The sequence below is a fragment of the Neodiprion pinetum genome, chromosome 7, assembly GCF_021155775.2.
Source record: "Neodiprion pinetum isolate iyNeoPine1 chromosome 7, iyNeoPine1.2, whole genome shotgun sequence".
NCBI classification, from domain to species: Eukaryota; Metazoa; Arthropoda; class Insecta; order Hymenoptera; family Diprionidae; genus Neodiprion; species Neodiprion pinetum.
The window spans coordinates 21,664,730-21,688,083 of record NC_060238.1 but is presented as its reverse complement, the minus strand read 5'-3'; the positions used below and the strand labels follow the sequence as shown (position 1 = coordinate 21,688,083).

Below are 23,354 nucleotides of genomic sequence, written 5' to 3'. Positions count from 1 at the left end.
GCAATGCCTGTCACCCGATCCAATGCTTCAAACAGTCCAAAAGTCACTAGTAGCCGATAAAAATCTCTATATCTCTAAGAAGGAAGATACCGCGCCTATACCGGGTAATTTTGAATACCTCGAAATACGCTATAATTTCGTGCAAAAATCATGAATCTTTTTAAACATCATTCACACTTGAATTGATTTCTGTTCAATATCAACGAAATGGCCGAACGATAAAGCCGTACTTGAACCTAAATTAGCCGGTCAAAAATACAGCGATGTGAAGATAGATGCCAGCTGATTAATGAGCAAGCCGGTTGCCACTCTACGTGTCGTATCAAGTCCCAGTTGTCAATAGGGGAAGAGGTAATATTTGTCATCGGAGTTCTGTCAGTGGATCGAGCTTGGTGATTCTCGAAGAATAGATAATAAAAACTTTCCATAATGGGCGATGGAAAACAGGGCGAACGCCAGCCCTTGTTAAAAAATGACAATATATCCTACACCAGTGTTTCGACGGATATAACAGGTTCGTATTAATGCGTTACACATAGCAGTCGCATTATTTAGTCAAGTTGAACCTCTCAACTCAGAAGAACAAAGTCTGTAATATCGAACTATAAATTACTAGTTTTCTACCTTCACTCTTCCTTTCAATCTCTGTATCTGATAGCTGCCGCTGAATCCACAGTCAATACAGTATGTCCGATCGGTCCAGACGAGTTACCGCCACCCTACCAGTCCACTCAGCAGGGTGGAATCCCTATGGTCACATGCAGAGTTTGCCAAGCTATGATAGACATATCCGGCAAGCGGGATCAACATGTTGTTAAATGCTGCCAGTGTAACGAAGCTACAGTCAGTTTTACCACATTTTATTACTATTTCCACTATTTTTTTTTATCAATATCGGTTTACTAATATTATTTAGCACCTTTCGACGAACGTAAAAGACTTCGTTTCCATATTAAATTAATAATGCCTCACCACATAGAATGTTGCATATCGAGAAAAACTATTTCATATTGTGAGATTAAGGACTTCAAATCCTTACAGAGTAAACAGTCACTTATGTCCATAGAAATATCAAATGGTATTAAAAAATATTTTGTATATTCTTACAGTCATTTCAAATTCTAAACGATAAGACATCAGTCTTTTTTGCAAGCTTGCAAAATCTAATTCTAACAAGGAACGATTCAATTCAACTCGGCGAATGTACAATTATTTTCAACAATTTGTTTGAACTTATTTCAAGTATCTAAAATCTTGAGTATTACCAGTATTCGATCCTTTACTTTAGGATACGATACTAATATGATAGTCACGATTGATGACGTTCCTTTCAGCCGATAAGAAATGCTCCACCAGGAAAGAAGTACGTCCGTTGTCCTTGCAACTGCTTACTTATATGCAAGAGTTCTTCACAGCGAATTGCTTGTCCAAGACCAAATTGCAAGCGCATAATAAATTTAGCGCCTTCGCCAGTAACTCCGCCCGTTCTCTCTATGCCTGGAATGTGTAGAGTTGGATGCGGACATTGCCATGACACGTTTCTGGTAGGTCACTGGATGCATCATAAGACACAAATGCATCCAGTGTAACTCGTTGAAACTAAATATAATCGAGTTTTTGAGTCTGAATGTATTTAGTGCTTAACATAAATTATTATCGGCTAATTAAAAATTGTTGTGTATTACAGTTTAACACTTTAAATAACGCTCTTGCTCGATGCCCGCATTGTCGCAAAGTATCATCCGTAGGACCAGAGTTTGCACGAGGTCGTGGAATCGCATTTATTTTAATCGGATGTGTGGCTCTAGTCGTGGGAATTGCTGTTACAGTAAGTACACACAGTCATACACGTATCTGTAGATACGTAGATATAGGTGAAATAATGTTCCATAAAATAATTAACTTTAAACGTTAATTCTATCACAGAATTTTACTTACCCTGTTCCACTTGATACCAAGTTTTCATTCTCAGTGGAGTTGTTCATTAAATACTGCAACTGTGACTCATTGTTCCCAAGTGTGTAATCGCATCGATAAACCGCCATACTCTTCTTCTTTTTACATCACTTATTGTATATCCTATCTAATCTTAACGACCTAATGCAAATTACTGTTTACAGTTTAATGATATTTAATTATATAATATTCCGTTTCTGGTGTACATAAAACGTACACACAATTTGAAGATATTGGAAAATTCCAAGTACATAATGAAGAACCAAGACTGCCTATACAATGTTCGATTGATATTCAATAACAAGGCTTACACAACTACGTAATTCTCAACTATGATTCTACCAACTTCTTACACCACACATAATAATTCATCTGTTAATAATTGGGAGACGCTTTAACTCGAGCAATTTTATCCTATTCTGCAAGTGTTTTGAAATTGTTTAAATTTTACATCTTCTCTTATTACAGCTCGGCACGTATACACTTGTAAGAACAAATGGCGGTATATATGTCGCTTATGTCGGTGAGTGTTAAATTATTGGAGTATACAATTTATTCATTGGTTACCTAAATATCATCTCCATGGCAAACAGATTAAACGAAAATATTTATAGACAACCCAATGGGAATTGGACACAAATTCTTACATAACAGACTGTCAATATGAACAACCGATCCTCTATAGCCAACGTATTTCTCTGAATCTAAATATAGCTGTTAGAAATCCTAAGTGAAAAGTTATGCACACATCACATATTCACGTTCCAAATATTTGGAAGAGTTTCATAAAACAGTTAATTAGATCCCTTCAAAAATTTTTCTCTACATATTGGTCAGTTAAAAATATGGAATTTTCATTTATACGTATAAATAAGGTTTATACTTGTGATTTGAAGTATTTTATAAATGATCGTTTTTAGGTGCATTCCTGGTGGCGGTTCTTTGTTTTGGAAGAAGCATCTACTATTGTACAATGAAGATTAGCCTGATAGAAGGCCCTATGTAGTACGAAAATATTCCTGAGAAGGGTCTTTGGATTCGATATTCTTATAATATTAATGTCTGTAATCAATTTAGATAAAGTATAGATCATAATATTTCGACATGCTCTCGGTATATACCTAATGTATACAGTATAAAATATAAATATCTATTGTACTTGAATCTAAATAATGGTTATTTGTTTCAACTCACACATGTTATGCATAAATAATATTATCTTGAAGATAAAATGAATTTTATGTATAGGAGAAAAAATGAAATAAAATCAATAAATAAATATAACTGGAGAAAATGAGCATGTGAAATAGAGAAAAGTAAACAAGCATTTTGTAAAATAGATACATATACACAGATCTATATTAAAATGTGTGAACATACCAAGATTTGTCATGTTGTTTACTTTTCCATGATTTATTAATTCGCCATATACATAAATATATATCATATATACTTTTTACAATGATGTAAGTAATTTGCAGCTGATAGACATATGTGTTTATCTAATTTTTTTTTTTTTTAATAACGAATCTATTATTATTAATTATTATGTTTATTTCTTTTATAAAAATAAATTCGGTAAAAATTTTGACAACCAAGTCTTTGCGTCTTTCATTAAATATCTACCAAAACATTGCAGAACTAATCATAAGTTGAAGTTATTTAATCGAATGTGGAATCAATAGCATATTCCGGTTTTACGGATGGCATTTCACGTTTAAAATTCGTCGCATGAAATTAATTTCTTTTCAAAATGATTTGTCAATACTAATGCTTATTTCAGTTTACCAGATCAAAGTAGTTGTAAAATTGGAGATGTACTTTTTGATAAATATTGCAGTACCGTATAGATATTCGAAAATGCGTTCGGATGACTAACCCGATAATTAAAATATATTTAAAAAAAATGTTTTGATAAAACTATTTCTAAAAATGCATATATAATAATGTATATAAAAAAGTGTTTTAAAATACAGATCACAAGCGGTATTTGAGGAAAAAAAAAACAAAGAAAAATAAACAAAACTAAATACAATAATTTATAATTAAATAATTATTAATAGAATAAAAATTTCACGTATTCAATCTTATTATATGCAGTTCCGAATCTGTTACACTGAATTCTATAATACATGTGATATATACAGTATATACTTCGGTCCTTAAGGATCCATCAATTAATCCATGGCGATACAAATTTATTATTCAATGACGACATCAGTCTGAAAGAGAGTTCCCGGTTTAATTTTAACGTTACAAGTTATACCCTGTCCTTCGGATTTAAGACAATGCTTTACTATTCAAGAAATGTCAAACAATTGGTAATCGGGACGAAAATTTTTTAACATCTCGGAAACCGTAAAATTACTTTCAATCGAATTTTCATCCTTGTTTACGAATAAAACGAAGAGTTGTAATGCTGGTGATGTCAATCCGTTAAAATAAGTGAACCATAAGTGATCTTTTTTGCTCGATTTTGCCATCACGTGCACATAAATACACTCGTGCAGGTGAATTTCGCACACTCAATTCTTGAAAAGAATAAGGAGCTTTTCAAATGAATGTTGACAAAATGATCTTCATAAGGTAATAGTATTTGGCGTGAAATAAGACCGGATAATTCCAGACTCGGCTGAAATTGAGAATAAAATGTTCAAGGTATTCGACGAGCGAATTTAAAAGCAGTTAGAAGCTGGCGCAGAATCAACATGACCACTGTTGAGGTTTTCGTAATTTCATTTTGGCTTAACCATCATTTTCATTATCCAATAGCTATCAAACAGTATTTCACGCGAAATCAACATGATAGCAAAAGTAGCCGAAATATAATTTTACGATCAACTAGATCCTAGAAACTAATAATCGATACCTCGAAATTCACCTGTCATGCGTATTGTATATACATTTATGTGATAGCATCATGCCTGAAAAAAAAACAAGAAAAAAAAAAACCACCGTTAAAATAATCCAATTTCTTTTTTAAGCTTAATTTGTTTCCATGCTGGTAGTCCTTGGAATACATCTTTCGTCATGCTGAACAATTTCTGTTAACAAAGACAAGATATTTTCATAATATACGATGAAACATTTGAATTCGGTGTGTATATATGTTGATATGATAATCTCAAATCTTCCGGAAACAATACATTTAACAAGGATACACGGTTGATAAAAAGCGATTACAGAAGCTTGTTGACGTTCAAGCAGTTCCAGAAGCCTAACCATACAACGTAATGCCTCTGTGTTATCTTTTCCCCGTTATAAGATTAAAAAGTATTATTCTGGTAGGATTGTTATGCAGAAGAAAGAATATAAACAGAGTAATTCTAAATTCGAATTGAAAGTAGCATTTCAATTATTTGAAACTTCATACCTCAAAATCTTCCAGTGATAAATATAATTCCAGACGGGTTGGATCCACTCCTTGAGGCAGTGGCCTTTGCAATAATTCAGCAGGTGGATACGTGCTTTGAGTTAATTTGTCCAGTTCATTGTGTATGCTCAGTATTTCTCCCAGCTTGTGATCATCCTATTAATAACCGATATTTGTTGGCTATTTTTTTCTTCTAAATTATAAGACACAGCTGGTTATTCTAGAAATTTCAACGTACCCGCATATTCAATTCCGCTACGTCCTCGCGGGTTTCCCACATTGGAAACAGATTCCTGAACTCCAAGGGTTCCAGGCCAGCCCAGACCAGCGAAATGGGTAGTTGAGTAGAATCGGGGTGATTTGTTTGCCAATACTGGATAGCCGTTCTCATCGCAGCTCTTCTCTCAGATTGCCATCGTACAGCTCCACTTCCGGTTTGATCATCGGCTCCGCTGTCAGGCCACCAGCCTTGCCAAAGCCAAATTTCATTCCCATTGTCGAGCATAAATAACGCTGGAACAATAAATTTGTGGTAACAAAATTAAAAAAACGATACTGTTGAAAAAGTAAGATTGTCCGAACTTTATTTTACATACACATACGCAACTTACCGGGTTGGTTTACTTGGTATAATTCAATTTGCAGAAAGGGATACGGAGTTGTGATATCGGCGCGATGGGCACAGAGCAATTCGGTTGGCCTAAACTCCCCCGAGATGCTTGACAACTTAAAAAGCCTCGGTGTGTGTTCCATTAAATCGTTATTTTCCAGAGACAAATAGTCCTTCATCTCAGTTTTATCAAGAGCTGTGGTACAAAGTTAAGAAAAAATTAGCCTCACCCATCTTTTTGTCGAATATCAAAAGGAATGTTTCAAAAGTCACGTTTGGTTGAAAATATATCAGTACCGTTCAAAACTTCCTCAGGTTCTTTACCCTCGATAACTTCGATTATGTCGACGCTGCTGCATGGAGTCAGCCCTGCTTCTTCAGGGCAATTGACTTTAAGCTTGTTAGCAGCTTGCAATGCATTCTGAAAGTATATATATATATATATGTATGTATATAGTTTTTGAGCAATTGCGTAGAATTTGTGAGCAAAAAAATTAGTTAATGGCAATTGCCAATTGATGCTTTTACTAGACGCCGTATCAATGAAAATACGTAAACTTGGTACATACCTCTCTGATGTGAGGTAGCGAGGCGCCTCCATGCCACACGTACAGTTTTCCAGTATCACGATCAATTAAAACGAAGGAACACCGACTTCTTAAGCTTTCCATAGAGCAGGGGACTTCAATCAGAGATACTTCAGACTCGAGAGTGCCTCGACAGATGTATAATCTGTGTCTTTCCTCCCTTTCTTTATCCATTCTGTTTCCAATGTGTACAATCATGCCTCCAGAAAATAGATTGAGGAAGGCAGACGGTTCGAAACCTTGAATGACCTGGATTTGAGGTCCTTTTTCATGATCCAGTTCGACGGTAAGCAGTGCTGCAGTTCCTTGTTCGTTCGGCGATGCTGTTTGTCCTTGCCAAATAAAGTAAGCACAACGATCTCTTCCTATTGCCGAATACTTGGAAGGCTGGCCACTGAGTTTGTTTCCTAAACATATTTAAATGTCAGTTGAGGGTATTTGCAAGCAGGCTGCTGACAATGTTGGTGAATTTTGGGAATTCATATCCTAACAACAAATTGTTCAATTCCATTGGGATACTTTTTTATTCAAAAGTATGTAGATCCAGATTCGTTAGCACATTTTGTTTATTAAAATTAAATACATTTTTACTAATGATATTGTAAACCATTTCAAAAATGAGTCAACAGATCAACTTTAATTTAGTTGTCACAATCCCAAGTGCTTTTGTTCCAGATTAAAATTACCATATTTTTTTGTCAATTTATTGATGAAAGACGTAAATTCCAAAGAAAAAATCGAAAATCGTGACTTCGTCGAGGTAAAAATAAAAATAAATAAATAAATAAACAAACAAATTTCGGTTCGTGTCAAAGAAGATTAGCTATCTAAGAACTTCACCTGCTGATAAAATTAATATTTTTTCCTCTTCTCTATTAGTTTTCTTTTTATACGACTGTTGCAGGGTTCATTTCTAATTCAGATATCAGCTCTCTACAATTCCTCATTATCGAAAATACTGCGCAACCTACTCACCAGTAGTAGTAATTCTGTACGACCAGCGAACAATGTAACTATCTCCAGAATGGAACTGTCCCACAGAATTATCGTTCAACAAAGTATGCGAATATTCGTCTATGTGCCATACAGTTGTGCTCAGCGTAGTAATGAGGTGGATTTTCCTGAGCTGGATTGACAAAAAAAAAAAAAAAACACCTCAATCTTTTCTACAGAATGATGAATGATAATTTTACACAAGGTTATCAATTTTCAAAAACGGTTTGACAGTTTTACAAAATGAAAATTACGTATTATAAGAGTTTTATTTTTTATTTTATTACCTCTTTGTCGAACCACTCTTTTCCACGACCAAGGTGACTTCCTTCCAGCATTAAGTCGACCGGCGTTGTATTCGGTTGGATTATAACACTGACGTTAAATGGCTGGACAGAGACGCCACTGTCAACCGACTCTTTACTGTCGTTACTTTTCGTCTGTATTACTTTTTTAAAATCAGGCCAATCCAGAAATTTTTCTTTAAATAATACCGGCTCCATGTGCTGCGTCACTTTGAGTAAGAGGCACCAGTCGGGTCGCATAGATGCCTTATTTTCAACAGATCCCGGTGTTTGACGCGCTCCTATTACAGAGGCCGCTGTTAACGGGCATACTGTACACTCGGAATAGTCGTAACCTTTTTTCCACAGTTCACTGGCCATGTCAAAAGCAAGTTTACGATTTGGTAAAGTAGCCAACTTGCCGTTCCAAATGTACATCTCGCTACCAAAATCGAATATCAAAATCTGAAGGAAGAAAGCGAAAATCAGTATCAGGAAGATCGTAATACGCCATGAGTAAGTGATCGTCAACCAGTACAAAAGAATCATTCACCTTGTTAGGTTCCAACATTTCGATCTTTGGTATTACGCCCCAAAAGTCTGTAAATGGAACCAATTCTTTATCGATTAGTTCATATACCATATTTGTCTTTATTACGACATTTTCATAAAGTTCGTCTTCGTCCGGATGACCAGCTTTCGTTACTGAAAAATCGCATAATAAAAGAATTTGATCTAAAATCATAATATTTCTGGTATATTTTGTAAAGAACAAAATTCCACAATTATTCTCAACTCACCATCGATTATCTCATCGTCAATCCCGAGGAGGTTCCAAAACTTGGACGTGTCATTTCTTGAACAAGTAGACTTCTCTTCGCTAACTGTGATCACTTGATTTGCCGTACAGCCGAACTCCTTGTTCTGCTGAATTGTCAACGCTATATCTGCACTCCGAGTTCGCTCAATGACATTGCTATACTTTCCCACATAGTTGTACACCTGGAGTAGAATAAACAACGCGTGATACGTACTAAAATGTATGTGCGATACATCGAAATTACCTTATTATACGAAAAACAAGAAGAATAACAATCCTAGTCAAGTATCTGAGATTTATTCAACGTACCTCTGTTGGAGTGACTAATATGTAGTTGTCACCGCTGTTGATACTCGATGCAATAGGTTCAACGAGTCTGACCTGCACATGTCGTCTTCCTTTCACAAGAATCAACATCAATTTTTTATAAGCGCATAGCGTTGATCCAGAGCTTTGCGCATATTCAGCTGCATTTCTTAACGATATAGCATTGAAGTCTTCGGTTGAGGCAAGGCCAGCCAGCGCTTCAACCGCTAACGATGAAGATTTTGCCACTATGTGAATAACAGCTAATATGTAGTTTGCAAAACGATCATAAGTTGAATAAAAACCTATGGACAAAACGTACTCACACTTTTCAATGCTCAAATCTTTCATAATTCTCTCGGCAACACCTGTTTTTACTTCGGTGTACTCCATCCTGAGATCGGTGCGTGCTGCGAGTACTCGCAGCGGATTTTTAGACTTTAATCTTCGTCCCCTGGTCGGTACTGTTCTTCTCTGTACTAAACTGGATGGCGATAAATAAGATAAATAATTGAAAAATGTAGTCACCAAATTTTCATAATCTTTCGACCACTTAAGCTACTAATTGCAACCGTATTTTCAGTAGTTGATAAAAGATTTGGGAATACATTTTTCTACACTATCTTGTAGGAAAACTTTTACTGAAAATATTGAATTCCTGTTTTGTATGTAAAAGGTTTGTATATTTTATTTGCAAAACAAAAGTATGTTATTACTCGTGAATGCAGGATGACTCAAGCTCTACAACGTATACACTTTCAAACAGCAGTTATCTTATCAAGCAATTAACGTCATCTATGTTTGGGTACGTTATTTTACAGGTAGTCGTTAGATTTTCGATTAGGATTTAATTATTTTTTCACGTTGGTATACTTGAATAATGATACACGCATAGAAATACTTTTTCCACGTGAATAAATAGTAGGTAGCAAGTGCTAATGACCTGGCTGAGATTTGGCGAATAAGAATCAGTGAACAGGCGTGACAAGAAACGTGGAGCAAGTCAGAAATTTGCAAAACTGCACAAAATACAGGCAAATGAAGCAAATTGCTAAAGTTGTACAGAACTTGGAGCAAAGAATTACTGCAGTATTGACACTAGTCTTCCATAATTAGAGCCAATTAGTACATTACGAGTCACTGTTTAGCCATTGTTAGACGTGAACTTGTTTTACCCGAAGAAACCAGGCTGCAACAACGTAGTTTCGCATTTCAAAAGAATTGGACCAGGCAATTAATTATATAATAATTTTCAGGTATATGTATATCTTTACTAAAAATGTTAAATACGTTAAAGTGAATTGGCTATAACGTCTGAATGGAAAGTTATGGAAAGAGAAAATACAGTTTAAATAATCTCTGGTAATGTTATATTTTTACGAATGATGGTGAGCACGAATTATAAATCCCTACCCTGTACTAGAAACGATTCTGATCAAATTTTAATATCACAAGCTGAGATACAAAAAATTTGAGAAAATCTTTTACAATTATAACATGTAGAATGCTTAAACTTTGGTGTTTTTGATCCGATTCTAATATTTTCAGGCTTATTTTTCTCGCTAACTAGAATCCCACAAATTGTTTGAAAACCTTTCAATATATTTTACATTAAAGTACAGTTGTAAAGCGCAATGTAATTGTTTGCGGCCAATAGTTTTTCCCACTCCAGGGATAAGTATTTCAGACATTTTTCTTAGCTAATTTGTGGATACATCTACAGTGAACAAAATGAACCCAAAAACATTGAACTTGCATCAAAAGACCAGAGTTTAAACATTTTGAACGTTATAATCATAAATCCTTTTTCTTGAATTATTGTTGTCAGCTACTCTTATTCAAATATGCTCAGAATCAACTTGGTAGGAATTCAAATGTTTCGTTCGTGGTTACGATCATTGGTACAAATAACAATGCTAAAGATTTTTTATACGACTTCTTCGTTTTCCCAAGTATCAATTTACATGGTACGATCTATTCACCCTTAAGGGCAACATCGAGAACGAATAATATTCAATACATAGCATTGAAATATGCAAAGATTTTATAGCGTGAAATTTTTCGAATGATGTAATATTTTTCAAGTACAAGGGACCAGCAAAAATTGACGAATGAAATAAATTGTGGGTGAAAACCTTGAAGGGAAAAGGATGATATATAGTATAAATTGATTTTTTAAAGTCTACGATTTCGTTGTATTACATTCCTTGCTGAGAAATCAGGTCAAATACCCAGGTTAATGAAACTGTCATTATCCCGTTAAGATAAAATAAACGAAATAGCTTTTCAAACACGGCATACAACATAACATGAATGCTAAGAAATATTACACATGCTACATCTATGAACAAAAAATGATGCGTTGATCCAGAGACAGTTAGTCGAACTCGTATTGCAAGCAAAAGATTTTCATCGTATAACACACATCTGGTGAAACACTCGAACACTAAGCATTCAACAGGAATACTAACAATAAGTTCTAGTTCTGATTACATTTATCGCCACCTGTTGGTGTGCCTCATATTCACCTACAATAATGAGACCCATCACCATTCCTAGACTGTTTACCTGCCAAAAACACGGAGAGAATAAAACGATAACAAATAAGAGGCTACCGCATGAAATTCAACATCTTGGAGAAGAGCTATTAATTGACAATGTCGCTTTGACGTTTAAGGATAATTTGTCGTAAATATTGGTCGAGGAACAGTAAGAAAAAAAGCCAGCGACATGGTTTACTTACAGACAAAGAAGGTAGTGATAGCATATAATATTATGAAGCTAGTGTGAAGAAAACAATGATGGTTATTATATAGATTAAATTAAAGACTTACAGTTCAGAATGCGACTTGATGATGTCAAAGTCACTTTCATTTAAGTCAATATATTCTTCGTCACGTCGTGCCGTAGACACGCCACCGAAAAACGTGGTAAAATTCAGGTCGGCGGTTTGCGGGACAGAAACAGTAAGATCAGAATGTTGCTGAGACGGTCCAATTTTTTCAACTGAAAAAAGAAAGATCTTAGGAACAATTGGCAAGATAAAAAGCGTTCGTTAATACGAAACAAAAAACACGTTGATGAACATATATGCACAATGCAAAGGTAACGGTGATGAAAACTCACCATCAAGTATTCTTCGAGTAGACAAAGTTCTCCTGAACATAGTAACAGGTTCGTTGGTAGTGACATTTTCGGTCGTTTTTCCTGCAGATTCTCAACAAAAAATTTGTTGTAATAAGTTATTTTTCATTTCCTAGGAGAAAGAATTTTACACTACTCTTGATAGATATTTTACAAATAGAAAGTGCAGCGACAGCTTCAACGGTAGAGTAATTACCTTTCTCTACTCTGAAACGTTCCGCTCTAGGTAATTTTTTTCCTCTGCTCGATTCGTTCTCAATTGCCTGAATGAGGGGTGAAGATACGGTGGAATGAAGACCCTCTGAGTGATCAACTTTCATCTTTCCATATATGGAATATTGAACGGCATCTGTAGCAGCAACTCTTCTCCTCCATTTTTCCGATGCAGTTTCTAATTTTTCCAGACGTTCAGCTAACTTTCCCTGCTTCACCACTGAATCCGATCTTTGTAGAAAGTTACCATCCGTCGAATCCTGAGGAAAACGTGAGACACCGATTAACACTTTATCTATTTATTTATTTAGTTAGTTAGTATTTTCTATCATAAGAATTTCGGTCGTTTGGATACACACATTTTCATTACACGGTGTGGCAGGCGGGTAGAGCTTGGTATCGCAAGGAAATGTATACTTCCATTTTGTACTCCCGTTCTGCTCAAGGGCTGCTAATCGATTCGCTATGCTTATGCTGCGCATTTCCATGGAATTCACTTCCTGGACTAATCTTGTCATGGTGACGCTTGCGTCAGTTGATATAATTTTAGAATCTAGGTCCTCCGTTGTCTCCTTCCTCAAAGGGCGCTGTTCAACCCTGTTAAGAGTGTTGGACACAGCATTTTTCCTGCAAGAATAGATAGTCACAAACTCGCCTTGCAAAACGATATTACATTGAAACGAATACTTACTTTTTTCGTTCGGCCAATGACTTATCTCGTGACCGAGAATCGTCCCTCTTTCGTAATCCACCGCTGGATTTTTTGTCCACTTTTGATTTAGTCTTCTGTTCTGAAATATGCGAAACGTCGTTTGTCACTGTCTGTGTTTTTTTCCTCAAATATTTATGAACTACTTGTTTATTCAATCGTTCGTTGTTCCTTCTAACGCTTGGTTCAATTTGCTTCACCGATCTCGTCGATTTGTTTCTAATTGTCACGATGCTCTCTTTCGATTTGTTATTATCTTCATTCAACGGCGCTCTGATAGGGGAACTTGAAGTATTATTGCCATCACTATCAAATTCTACAATTCCTGTAAGTGTTTCGACTGGCTTTCGGAGAGAATTACTCTTCTGCATAGGGCCAATCGCACTAACGGCATGTTTAGATGACACGATAATTTTACGATGATCTTTTAATACTGTTTGCGACACTGCGGATCCACTTTTTTCAATGGATTCGCTTTGTTGCAGCTCATCGTCATCAATCACCGCACTAAAACTGGATGTTTCCTGAATCGGTTCTTCTGCAAAAGAAGAAATAACAATAATAAAATGTGATAAACGAGTGTTTTTATTAAACACATCAGTCACTACCGGTGGAGCGGTTATTCGATATGGTTCGTCCGATTATCAAATCAGATAATGGAATGAGAAAAGTGACTATAGAATGATGCATAGTTGATGAATGAGTCACGTTTGTTTTGACACAACTCACCTCGTCGTTCGAACATTGAATGACGATTGTTGTAATGAGCAAGGGATTTTGGTAAGGCGGCTTCCAATTCTTCCGAAGTTATGGGTTGAGTTCTGGCACGCGATGTAAGCCAATTCTTTCTTGCCGACCTACCGCTGTTGTAGAGCATATTTTTTTCATTGATTGCCTTTTCCGTAGCAATTTTTTCATTAAACAGCTTGACTCGTTCTACCAGAGTTAATTTCGAAGGGTCTGATTCTTCGCCGAAAACACTTCTAGATTCAGTTCTAGCTGCGGAGACGTCGCGGTCATTATTCGTGTTTGTGATTTTCTGATCAGGAGATCTCTTGCTAGTTACAGGTTGCGCGTTGACTCTTTTTGGCGATGCCTGTTTATCGGCTATCTTGGAATGATCCAGAGTTCGCAGCGTTCTTTGAGAGATTGAACGAGTGGATTTTTTTTTCAATGGTGAACGAGGATTTTCCTCAACCGCCTTAAGACGCGAAGACGTTCGAAGCTCGCTATTGGCCCGTAGCATTGAGGTTTGCTCTTTGATGTCAGACTTCCTTGAATGAACCACTTCCTCATGTTTCAGACTTGACGATTTATCGACCTTCCTGATGTTGGCAGCTGGCGTCGAAGACTGTGTCCTACCTAACGTCGAGCTTGCTGAAATATCGCCACAATTTTTTCTTCCCTTAGGCACTCTCGTCGATGACTTACTAATATTCTCTCTTTTCCCGGACATTGCGACTAGCGAAATAAAACTGTATCTCGTCTTATCTAAACATTTTCAAGGGATCAAGATCTATGCGCTATAGACTCGAGTCCTGGTTTCATTTAAATAAAGAAGTCGAGATCGTCGAATTTCTACTGCATGCTTTGACGACTTTTCTGGCCAACACACTGAAATACAAAATTCGCTAAGCTTAATTGTGCTGAGTCAACATCTTATTTTTTCACATACAAAATTATACGTATACAAAAAACTCAATTGTGAAGCCAATATCAAATCACGCCAATAACGAGCAATCGACAAGCAAAACTGAGTATTATTTTACGGTGCGTGCTTTTAACGACAAAAACCTAAAAGTCAAAACACTTAGGTATAGCAAAATATACTTGAAAATCGGAAAATTTAATCACCCTTAGAGAGTTGGCTGATTTTTTTTTTTATACACAATACTATAGTTATATAACATCTAAAGAACATACGGCAGTGTTTACAGAATGAGAAAAAGGGACGGGCATGCTACTTTGAGAGAGCGTTTGAAAAGGTTTGTAGAATAAAATCCCATGACACTGCAGAGATGTCGCAGAGTATTCTAGTGCTGAGCTATTCGTCTGGCTGTCAGTAAGATTAGGTAAGTGTAACACATCTTCAGAATGCAGCATAAAACACATCGTTATAATCGTTACCTGCGATCAACATTACGATGACCAAAAAAAATTTCAGCCTGGCTTCACTATTATTGAATTTTACATCGATTGCAGAAGCTTCAGCGTATCTATACAGCCCTCACATTCCAACTTACACAGCGTTAATATTATGCAAATATGACGATAGAATAAATTTCAATTAGCTCCAAGTGAGACGCTGAATACCACAGACTCTGATTCTCAGCGCGATTGAATGTGGTTTGAATCTCTGACCACAAAGTCGGCCACCTAGCATACGACAAAACTTTAACAAACACACGTTTAGTAACGGTAGATTCCCACTAACGTATGCAGAAAATTTTTTGAAAATGTGCTATATCAGTGAAAACCGTTGGTCACTCTGTATGCTGTACATATACATATATACGAATGAACGAGTCACACTCAACGTTATGTTTGCATACGATAAGCCTCTGTTTATGTTCTAAACTTGTTTCGGAAAGGTATTGTTGTTGTCTGGTCTCATTATTAGTACAGGAGCATGGGTACTTAAATATCTTAAGCAAAGGGTAAGGTCCAAGGTTTCCCCAAGTGTTGATATGATTCAAGGAAAACAATTAGATACGCGGTAAACGATTAATAGTGTTGTAAAATAGCCACCAAGCAGCGTAGAAAAAAGGAGACAACAGTAGGAACACAGATAGCAGCCAACGCCAAAAGGTTTACAGATATTAGTCTGTCAGTTTGAAAAAAAGAACAGGATCGAAATGGTAACATCGATGTCTAGAAAAGCAGATGCGGGTAATATACAGTAAATAGGACTTAGGAATTAATATTGTTCATTAACATTTACAATAGCGAAGAAATTATTCAGCCGACGGTACATTAAGTTGTTTTCTTATTCGATCACTAGAATAATCGATTTTTTCTTACGATTTTTATAATCATTAGTCGAATATCGAATGAAATTAACAGGTGCACAATCATTTATTCGCAAATTTGCAACCGCTTTGACAGTAATTAAAAACTAACGAATCGAGAAATTTGGAACACAAATTCGTACCTCATATAATTTTCACAGCAAATTTATGTAGCATTATTTTTTATTTATGAAATGAAAGATTACAGATTATATAAATGTCGTAATGATATAATATGGTGTGTCACTTGATATATTGTAGAATAAATGTAAAAAAAAAACATATAAACTGCGTTACAAATATGGATATTCAGGTAGCAATATCCAATCCAATACGGACAATTTCCCTCTGAAAACGTGGAACGTGTTTCTAACTGACATTTCAATGGATCGCTTGATCAGACAGTTATATCCTGGCAAAACTTCCTTTCTTCGCATCATAATTTCATCCATTTTGGTAATTCGTTGTTTAATTCCACGAACAACGTGCTATCAACGACTATCCCTCACGCATCCAGTTTTGTATCACCTAACGACATTCAAGACCTGGAATAAATCCAACTTTCAATTCATTTTCCAATCTGACAGTATAGGCAGGAATAAAATTATTACAATGTTATTTTTAATGTGATTTTAAATATAGTGGAAACTACGACAGATTTCTTTTTAAAACGTGTTTAATGATTCGAGTGTCAACAATCCTTTCACAACGAGAAGTTTTGTTGATACAACGACTAAACTAATTGTAAAATATGAAGTAACAAATATTATTTTTGAAATGAAATTACACAACAGCAACTGACTATCCACGGTATTCAAATATACTATACGTAAGTATAGTTGGTATAAGTTACATACCTATCAGGTATTTTCAAAATGGTTGTAGGTACGTCATGTAAGGATTCTCTACACTGAGGCGAGACGAAGTTTTGAGGAAAGTCGGAGATTCGTTTGGATAGGAATTTGCAGCCGAATCTCTCCTGTCGTGTGTCATTGAAATAAACTGATTCAAGCGATCTTCGTTTGCTGAGTATCCTCAACAGCTCGCTCTCGCCATCCGATGTATAAACATGTTCGACGGACTGTGCTCTCTTTCTGAAGAACAGATCCTTGAAATGAACACAGTTCGCATCCCGTTTGCGAGCTGAAACCTCATCCTCATCACATTTGAATAAATTATATTGTTTTAAAATTGGTCGAGTGTTATCACAGTCCCACGAATCTCTGGACAAAGATCGTGTCAAACAGTTTCTCAGCATTGACAACTTTTTTGGGGAAAGTGCAGCTGTGACGGAATCGCAGCCCGAACGATCGAGTGATTGTTTTTGCAGAGATTTAAGTATCGTTTTCTTTGGTCTCTCATCTGATTCTTCGCATTCAAGACTCGACTTCTTCTTAAGTATCGGTCGCGGTTCAAGCGAAACAGATTCGCATGAGAGCGAATCCTCTCGGCTGTGTTTTTTCTTCAGTATAGGTCTGACTTCAGATATCTCAACCACGTCCGATCCTCCGACAGTTGTTTTTGGCACAGAATTTGCAATGTTAAAATGGGGTCCGGCATGTATCTCACTGATATTGGCCCAAGATTTTCTCTTCAAAATTCCCTGCGGTTCGTTAGCGCCAGCAAAATTATTACACGCGCGATCGCCCTCTCTCAATACGTTGTGTTTCAATATAGAAGTAGGATGCGGATCTGGACTCTGTGCCCGCCTGACTATTTCGTCGAGAGACGATCTTCTCTGATGTTTCAATATCGGCTTGAAATCGGAGAAACTTGTTTTGGCTATCGATACATCGGGGGAGCAGCTCCGGCGTCTTATTATCTGGCTCTCATCTAAACTGCTTCGTTTCTTCAATATTCCGTGCCTTTTGGATGAAAAATCCATGACTGACTGTGAGAAAGTGACAGGCACTGGGTGGGATGTATGAGATTGATTATGATCAGTCTGATTGTGGTCGGAAGTTTTGTGTTTCAAAATTGACGTTGTCGGTTGGGCTTGACGATACATGGAATTAGCTTCCGAGTAATAGTCGTTCTGTTTTTTCAAGATCGAACATTTGTTAAGCGACACTTGCGGCACATGGACGTAAACTGCTGTACGTTCGAGGTTCCCAAGCAGAGCGTGGGTAGACACCGAAGGTATGCAAGAAGATAATGTCTGCGGTAAGACGGAATGCAGTCTTAAGATTGAAGGCGGACTGGCAGTGGAACTCCATCGCTCTGCGCGCTCCATAATCTCTCTTGTAAACAAAATCTCAGCTTCTATTCCTCATAAAACTTCTCTTTGTTGTTCAGGCACTCCACTACTGTAAACATCGAAATAATTTCTTTTTAACGCTCCCATAGGTGTTTTTACATATGACGCATGTTTTACATAATTCACATGCATTATGACCACCTTCAGTCTCCCCAAACAAATATCTGTTTTTCATAACGATGTAATCACGAATTTCTACGTCACAGTTCATCCACTTTTAGAGTCGGGGAATATTCTAATCAGTAAATCATGCGTCGTTCAAGTTTCCTACTTTCTAATTTTTTCAAATATCGTATTCAACCGTAGACAAGTAGGGAAGGAAATTGAATTGTTTGACTACCGTTTTTACTTCATTCGAAAGTAAAAAACATTCAGAAAAACATCTTTATTGCAAGTATTTTGACAAGACAACGAGAATGTACTCACCTTGTGCAGCCTTCAGGGCGATGCACCGTTTGTCATTTACTATTTTTCGTGTATTTTGAATAGTGAGAGAGATATTTGTGTGAGGAGATTGTTGTATGGTAAGAAATTCGGCGTATAATATGTTTTACACAAACCCTATAATCACGGTTGGATAAATTTCTTAAATGTGTCGCAAGGTGAGCATAGAAAAAATGGATATACGAACAGATTTTAATAAAAGTCAAGAATTCACTCGAACGTATATTTCTTACTTATCAAAAGATCTGTTTTAGTTTTTCAAGTCATCTTCAACAAATGTGATGAGCTTAACTAATACTTTTACCAGAATGATATAGCAAAATCAAAGTAGACTAAAAAAATAGAACTTAGTTAAATAGAATAAATTTTCTGGTTGTTTATTACAGAAGTATGAATAGTCGTGTATCGCTGAGAATAGGTTGAATCATTCATAATATCCGTAAATTATGTTAATTGAGAAAAACAATAGAAATGCCGAAGACGATATAAGCAAAAAATACAGAAAGAAGGTAACGAATACACTTGCACAATAAAGTATAAAAGTTGGAAAAAATGAAGAATGTGTCGTATTTTCATCATCATTTCTTTTTGCAATCAAAATTAGAATAAGTAGACTCAACATCTTATTCTACGAGACTTAGCGAAGATAACAGCTATTATCGGAGAATTCTTAACACAAGGCGATATTTTCGTCTATCGCATGATGCAAACCTGATTTATTAGTTATCGTAAAATCTATATTGGCTTTGAACTCAGAGGTAAGAATATGTCATGTATTATCCTGGATTGACGGTCCTTATCAACTTGTTTTTTTGTTTAAAACAGATAGATATTTAATGAGCAAAAGCATATGTAAAATACTTTTCCGTAATATGCATACATGTGCATAAGACGACGATGTATCCTCTTGAAAAGAACCTATGCGACACGCATTAAGTGAAGCTGTTAATTAAAATGAGTGAATGACTGCTAAGCTTGTGATGAGTAAGCGATCGAGGGATTATATTAAAGCAGCAGTAAAGTAAGCCAGCTTGAGCGAGTTAATCTTGTGATATTTATTCCGTTCTAATTACTATTGCTTGGGCTACGAACAGACTGATTCTGTTATGCTAAATTCTCTGAGACAGATGACAATCCATACGATTGATTGGATAAACTAATTTTTTGCTATTGTGAATAGAAATCGTTCAGTACGTCGGCAGAAGATCATTGAATAGAGATGAAACCATCTTTGCGTGTCGTTATGATTATTTTCGTTTTTTACAATTTATTGTTAGATAAAAGGAATAAAGGGTAACACATTTCGTTTAAGAGACATATGTTGCAGAAACATTCACAGACGATACAACTCCTCGATTAAAAAGTAGTTCAAGACAAACAGAAAGCTTGATAAATACCTCATCTTACGTCACATAATAGCTGAGAAAAAGTTTTTTTATTGTAATAACAAAAGGATCACGGAACGATATTGAAACCTTGAGGAACACTTAGACTTTGGTGTAAAATATTTCAAACTAATTTCAGTTCAAAAATTGATTGTTTTCCCAAATCAACCTTGACCAAATTCTCCAATTATAAAAATTAACCGATCAATGAAATTCCAAAACGAACGTTTCTAGACATCATACAGAATGGTCTGATATAACTATGGGTTTTAACTGCTTCTACAAAATTCCATTTATTATCTGATAACTATGAAAATCGCGTGACGTCGACTAGGTGACATTAATGTACGCCCAAAAATCCGAATTAAATCACTTCACAGCTCAACGGTCACAATAGAAAACGCATCAAAGTAAAATTCTGAGTATTTGTTACCAGCAACGTAACTGCTCACATATCAGCAGTATATTACTACAATCGTTTGTCAAGTCTACAAGACTCTAGCTTAAAACTAAATTATTTCTATCAGTTATTTCTGCTTTTGCAATTAACATAGACATCGTAATTGATCTTTGAAGTCAGAGTTTCTCTTCAGTGATATTACATCCAAATTAATCGCAACTCTCGGCTCACGAAAAATTCCAAAGTCTATCTAAACTCTAATTAAGATGTCATGCCGCACACTCGATTATGATTATCAATGAAAAAAAAATAGCAGAATAGTGTTGGAATTGGTCAAATTGCTGCCAACGCATCATGGGATGTTTTTCATATTTACTTAAAATTGTTAAGAGTCCATGGTTTTTGTAATGGTATTTTTGTCCAGGTAATTGCCTGATCAAATCCGCCTAAAGTATCATGCCCGAGCTCAATCTGTATTTCTGTATCTGTGCCTAAAGTACGTATGATTGTAACTGAAGAACTTCTATGACTCAGATACCAGATAATAGATTGACAAAACATTGTATACATCAGATAATATTATTTCAGGAATCAATAAATACTCTCTCATTCTTAGCTCGGCCGTTATAGAAAAATATTATCAGTGTTTGTGGTCAGGGTTCAAAGTGAATCCATTACTATAGTTACATATATGAGTTGACACCAAACTTTGAAGAAATCATACTACGTCGGAAAAAATAAATAAATAAATAATTAAATAAAAGTAACAGAACAGGTAGGAAGGGGCCTAAAAACTGTAATATTGTTGACCAAACTGCTGAAACACTAATCGCTTAAGACAATTTTCCGTTCCTACATAGCGCGTTGATACATTATCGATTTGTTCAGCAATAGTAATAATTCACAACATCATTAAATTGAGGATAGGCTGCTATGATTATCCTGGTTTCTCGGTATCATATTTCTTACAATTTTGTCCACTTACCTAGCTTGAGTCGATGACGACTGTGTTCTAGCTTGGGTCAGGCAACACTCTGCAAAGAAATTGGTGTGAGAAAAAGTTTGAAACAAGAGACATGATTCAATGCTTTTGTACACTGCAATACTTTACTGGCAAAGATTATCTATCGTTTTCATTCTTAATCTTAAGATCAATATAAAAAATTTGCTTGTATTTGGTTTTTTAGTTAGTTCAAATTGTCCATAATGCATTATAAGAAATAAAAATGGCACCCATTAGAAAATCCTTTGTCGATGTCATAATTTTTGGAATCATAGGTCTACAGCGCGATCAAAACGCTTGGCCAAACTTTGAATTATATGGATACATCCACTCGATTATCTGTTTTTAAGGCGAAATCGATTTCAGCTGATCGCATTTTTTGTGAATTACTTAATAGATGAAAAAACTGCGCGATTTTTATTTTTGCCACGAATGTGGTGAAAGATCTCCATGAATGCTGGATAATTTTAATGTTCCAGGTGTAGATTTTGATTGTTTTGTTTACATTAACTTGATAGACTATTGTTGTGCTTTATTTTTGAAGCCATCAGTTGGGGAATAGAAAAGAATTTAGCCATAAAATTTAACAATTTGTCGCTGCAGTGTACGAAGAAATTGAGTCTGATTTTGTGTCACCGATCGTGATTAGCTAGGTTACGATCAGTGAATGTTGTTTAGTATGTTGGTAAAATATACGTGAAAAGTAACGAATCTGTTTTGTACAGTAGAGAAGAATTGTAAATTATAAGAAATAAATAAATTATAGAGACAGATGAAATACGACAGGACAGAGAAAGGTTACGAAGCAGGTAAATAGTGAATAAACAAGTATGGTGTACGAGATGTTGAAATATGCCTTAAATGGAGCAGCCAGCCATGTAAGGAATTTTGGCGTCCCAGATATCAAATTAAGAGATAAACCATAACCATACGCGTAAGTCGGTGGGTGTATATACAGAGCTTGGAAAGTAACAATGGAAGTTAAATGAATAATTACAAAGTATGATACGAACCAATGAGCGAAGTTTATGATCGAACCCGATTTCGTAGGATAAATTTATTAAAAATAAATCAAACACAAATGTCACTTTCGGTATGATAAATACGGTACAACTCACCAATATTCGCCCAATCACCTCGCAACGTTATACACGTTCTGTTTAGTTATATTCGCGACACTGGCGAGGCGACACTCTCCAAAAACCAACCAATAATATGCCATGGACAAAGAAAAACTTTCAGACAAGCCAACTTGATTACTTTTTTTATTCTACTCTAAGGGTCGGTTTCCATGAGTCAAAATGTCGCCAGAAAGATGATCATGTGACCTACTGAACGCGGGGTTAGCAAATTTTCCGTAAGTCTATCATCTGCGTTTGGTTAACCGGCATTTGTATTTTGTTGGCTATAAAGCGTTGCCATTGTGAATCGAAATAAGGAATCGTGAAATTTTTAGACAATTTAACATAACTATTTTTTTTTAAATAATTCTTCATGCTACTCTAAGGGTTAGTTTCCATGAGCCGCAATATCGCTAGTGAGATGATGACGTGACTTCGTAACTCGGTTTGCAAATCCGCCGTGCGTGTTTCATCTGCGTTTGGTTGGCCAGGGTTTGTTTTTTGTTGGTTATAAAGCGTCACCGGCAATCAACGTGAATCGAAATCAATTTCGTAATACAAAATAAACACGTGAGTCTTTCAATAGTTCAAAGCGATCAATAATGCTTATTTTATTCATTTAATTCGGACTATTTAATTGACTATTTTCTATATTTATTTTCCTAATTGTTCACATCTTAACCTAACCGATGCATTATAATATCTTTGTTCGAATTATAACCAATTGTATACGATTACAGA

The 23,354-nt window shown here is 35.7% G+C and overlaps 3 protein-coding genes across 7 annotated transcripts; 1 reads left to right on the top strand and 2 right to left on the bottom strand.

The window, feature by feature from the left end:
* The first annotated feature begins 332 nt into the window (after positions 1-332).
* LOC124223973 (type 1 phosphatidylinositol 4,5-bisphosphate 4-phosphatase) lies at positions 333-3,554 on the top strand. Of its 2 annotated transcripts, XM_046636431.2 has the most exons (6): positions 335-514; positions 659-843; positions 1,335-1,544; positions 1,688-1,828; positions 2,425-2,479; positions 2,877-3,554. In XM_046636431.2, exons 1-6 carry the CDS (start codon positions 430-432, stop codon positions 2,960-2,962), a joined length of 762 nt encoding a protein of 253 aa, XP_046492387.1. In that variant the 5' UTR covers positions 335-429; the 3' UTR covers positions 2,963-3,554. The 2 variants fall into 2 exon arrangements, with proteins under 2 accessions (XP_046492388.1, XP_046492387.1); XM_046636432.2 differs by lacking the exon at positions 2,425-2,479 and having other exon boundaries at positions 333-514.
* Positions 3,555-4,021: 467 nt separating this feature from the next.
* On the bottom strand, positions 4,022-22,693 carry Svil (Supervillin). 4 transcript variants are annotated; one of them, XM_069137584.1, is made up of 19 exons: positions 22,506-22,693; positions 21,475-21,523; positions 12,978-13,077; positions 12,646-12,913; positions 12,270-12,546; positions 12,056-12,145; positions 11,764-11,935; positions 9,256-9,413; positions 8,933-9,177; positions 8,604-8,805; positions 8,357-8,508; positions 7,807-8,268; positions 7,502-7,652; positions 6,509-6,933; positions 6,237-6,360; positions 5,941-6,135; positions 5,568-5,842; positions 5,330-5,485; positions 4,022-5,000 (listed from the first exon to the last, which is right to left on the bottom strand). In XM_069137584.1, the coding sequence occupies exons 4-19, from the start codon at positions 12,802-12,804 to the stop codon at positions 4,914-4,916; spliced, it is 3,330 nt and encodes a 1,109-aa protein (XP_068993685.1). In that variant the 5' UTR covers positions 12,805-12,913; positions 12,978-13,077; positions 21,475-21,523; positions 22,506-22,693; the 3' UTR covers positions 4,022-4,913. The 4 variants fall into 4 exon arrangements, with proteins under 4 accessions (XP_068993685.1, XP_068993684.1, XP_068993687.1 ...); XM_069137583.1 differs by having other exon boundaries at positions 22,611-22,693; XM_069137586.1 differs by having other exon boundaries at positions 12,056-12,136; positions 22,611-22,693.
* LOC138190341 (uncharacterized) lies at positions 12,974-14,451 on the bottom strand. Its single transcript, XM_069137974.1, has 2 exons — positions 13,725-14,451; positions 12,974-13,533 (listed from the first exon to the last, which is right to left on the bottom strand). The coding sequence occupies exons 1-2, from the start codon at positions 14,449-14,451 to the stop codon at positions 12,974-12,976; spliced, it is 1,287 nt and encodes a 428-aa protein (XP_068994075.1).
* Positions 22,694-23,354: the final 661 nt, after the last annotated feature.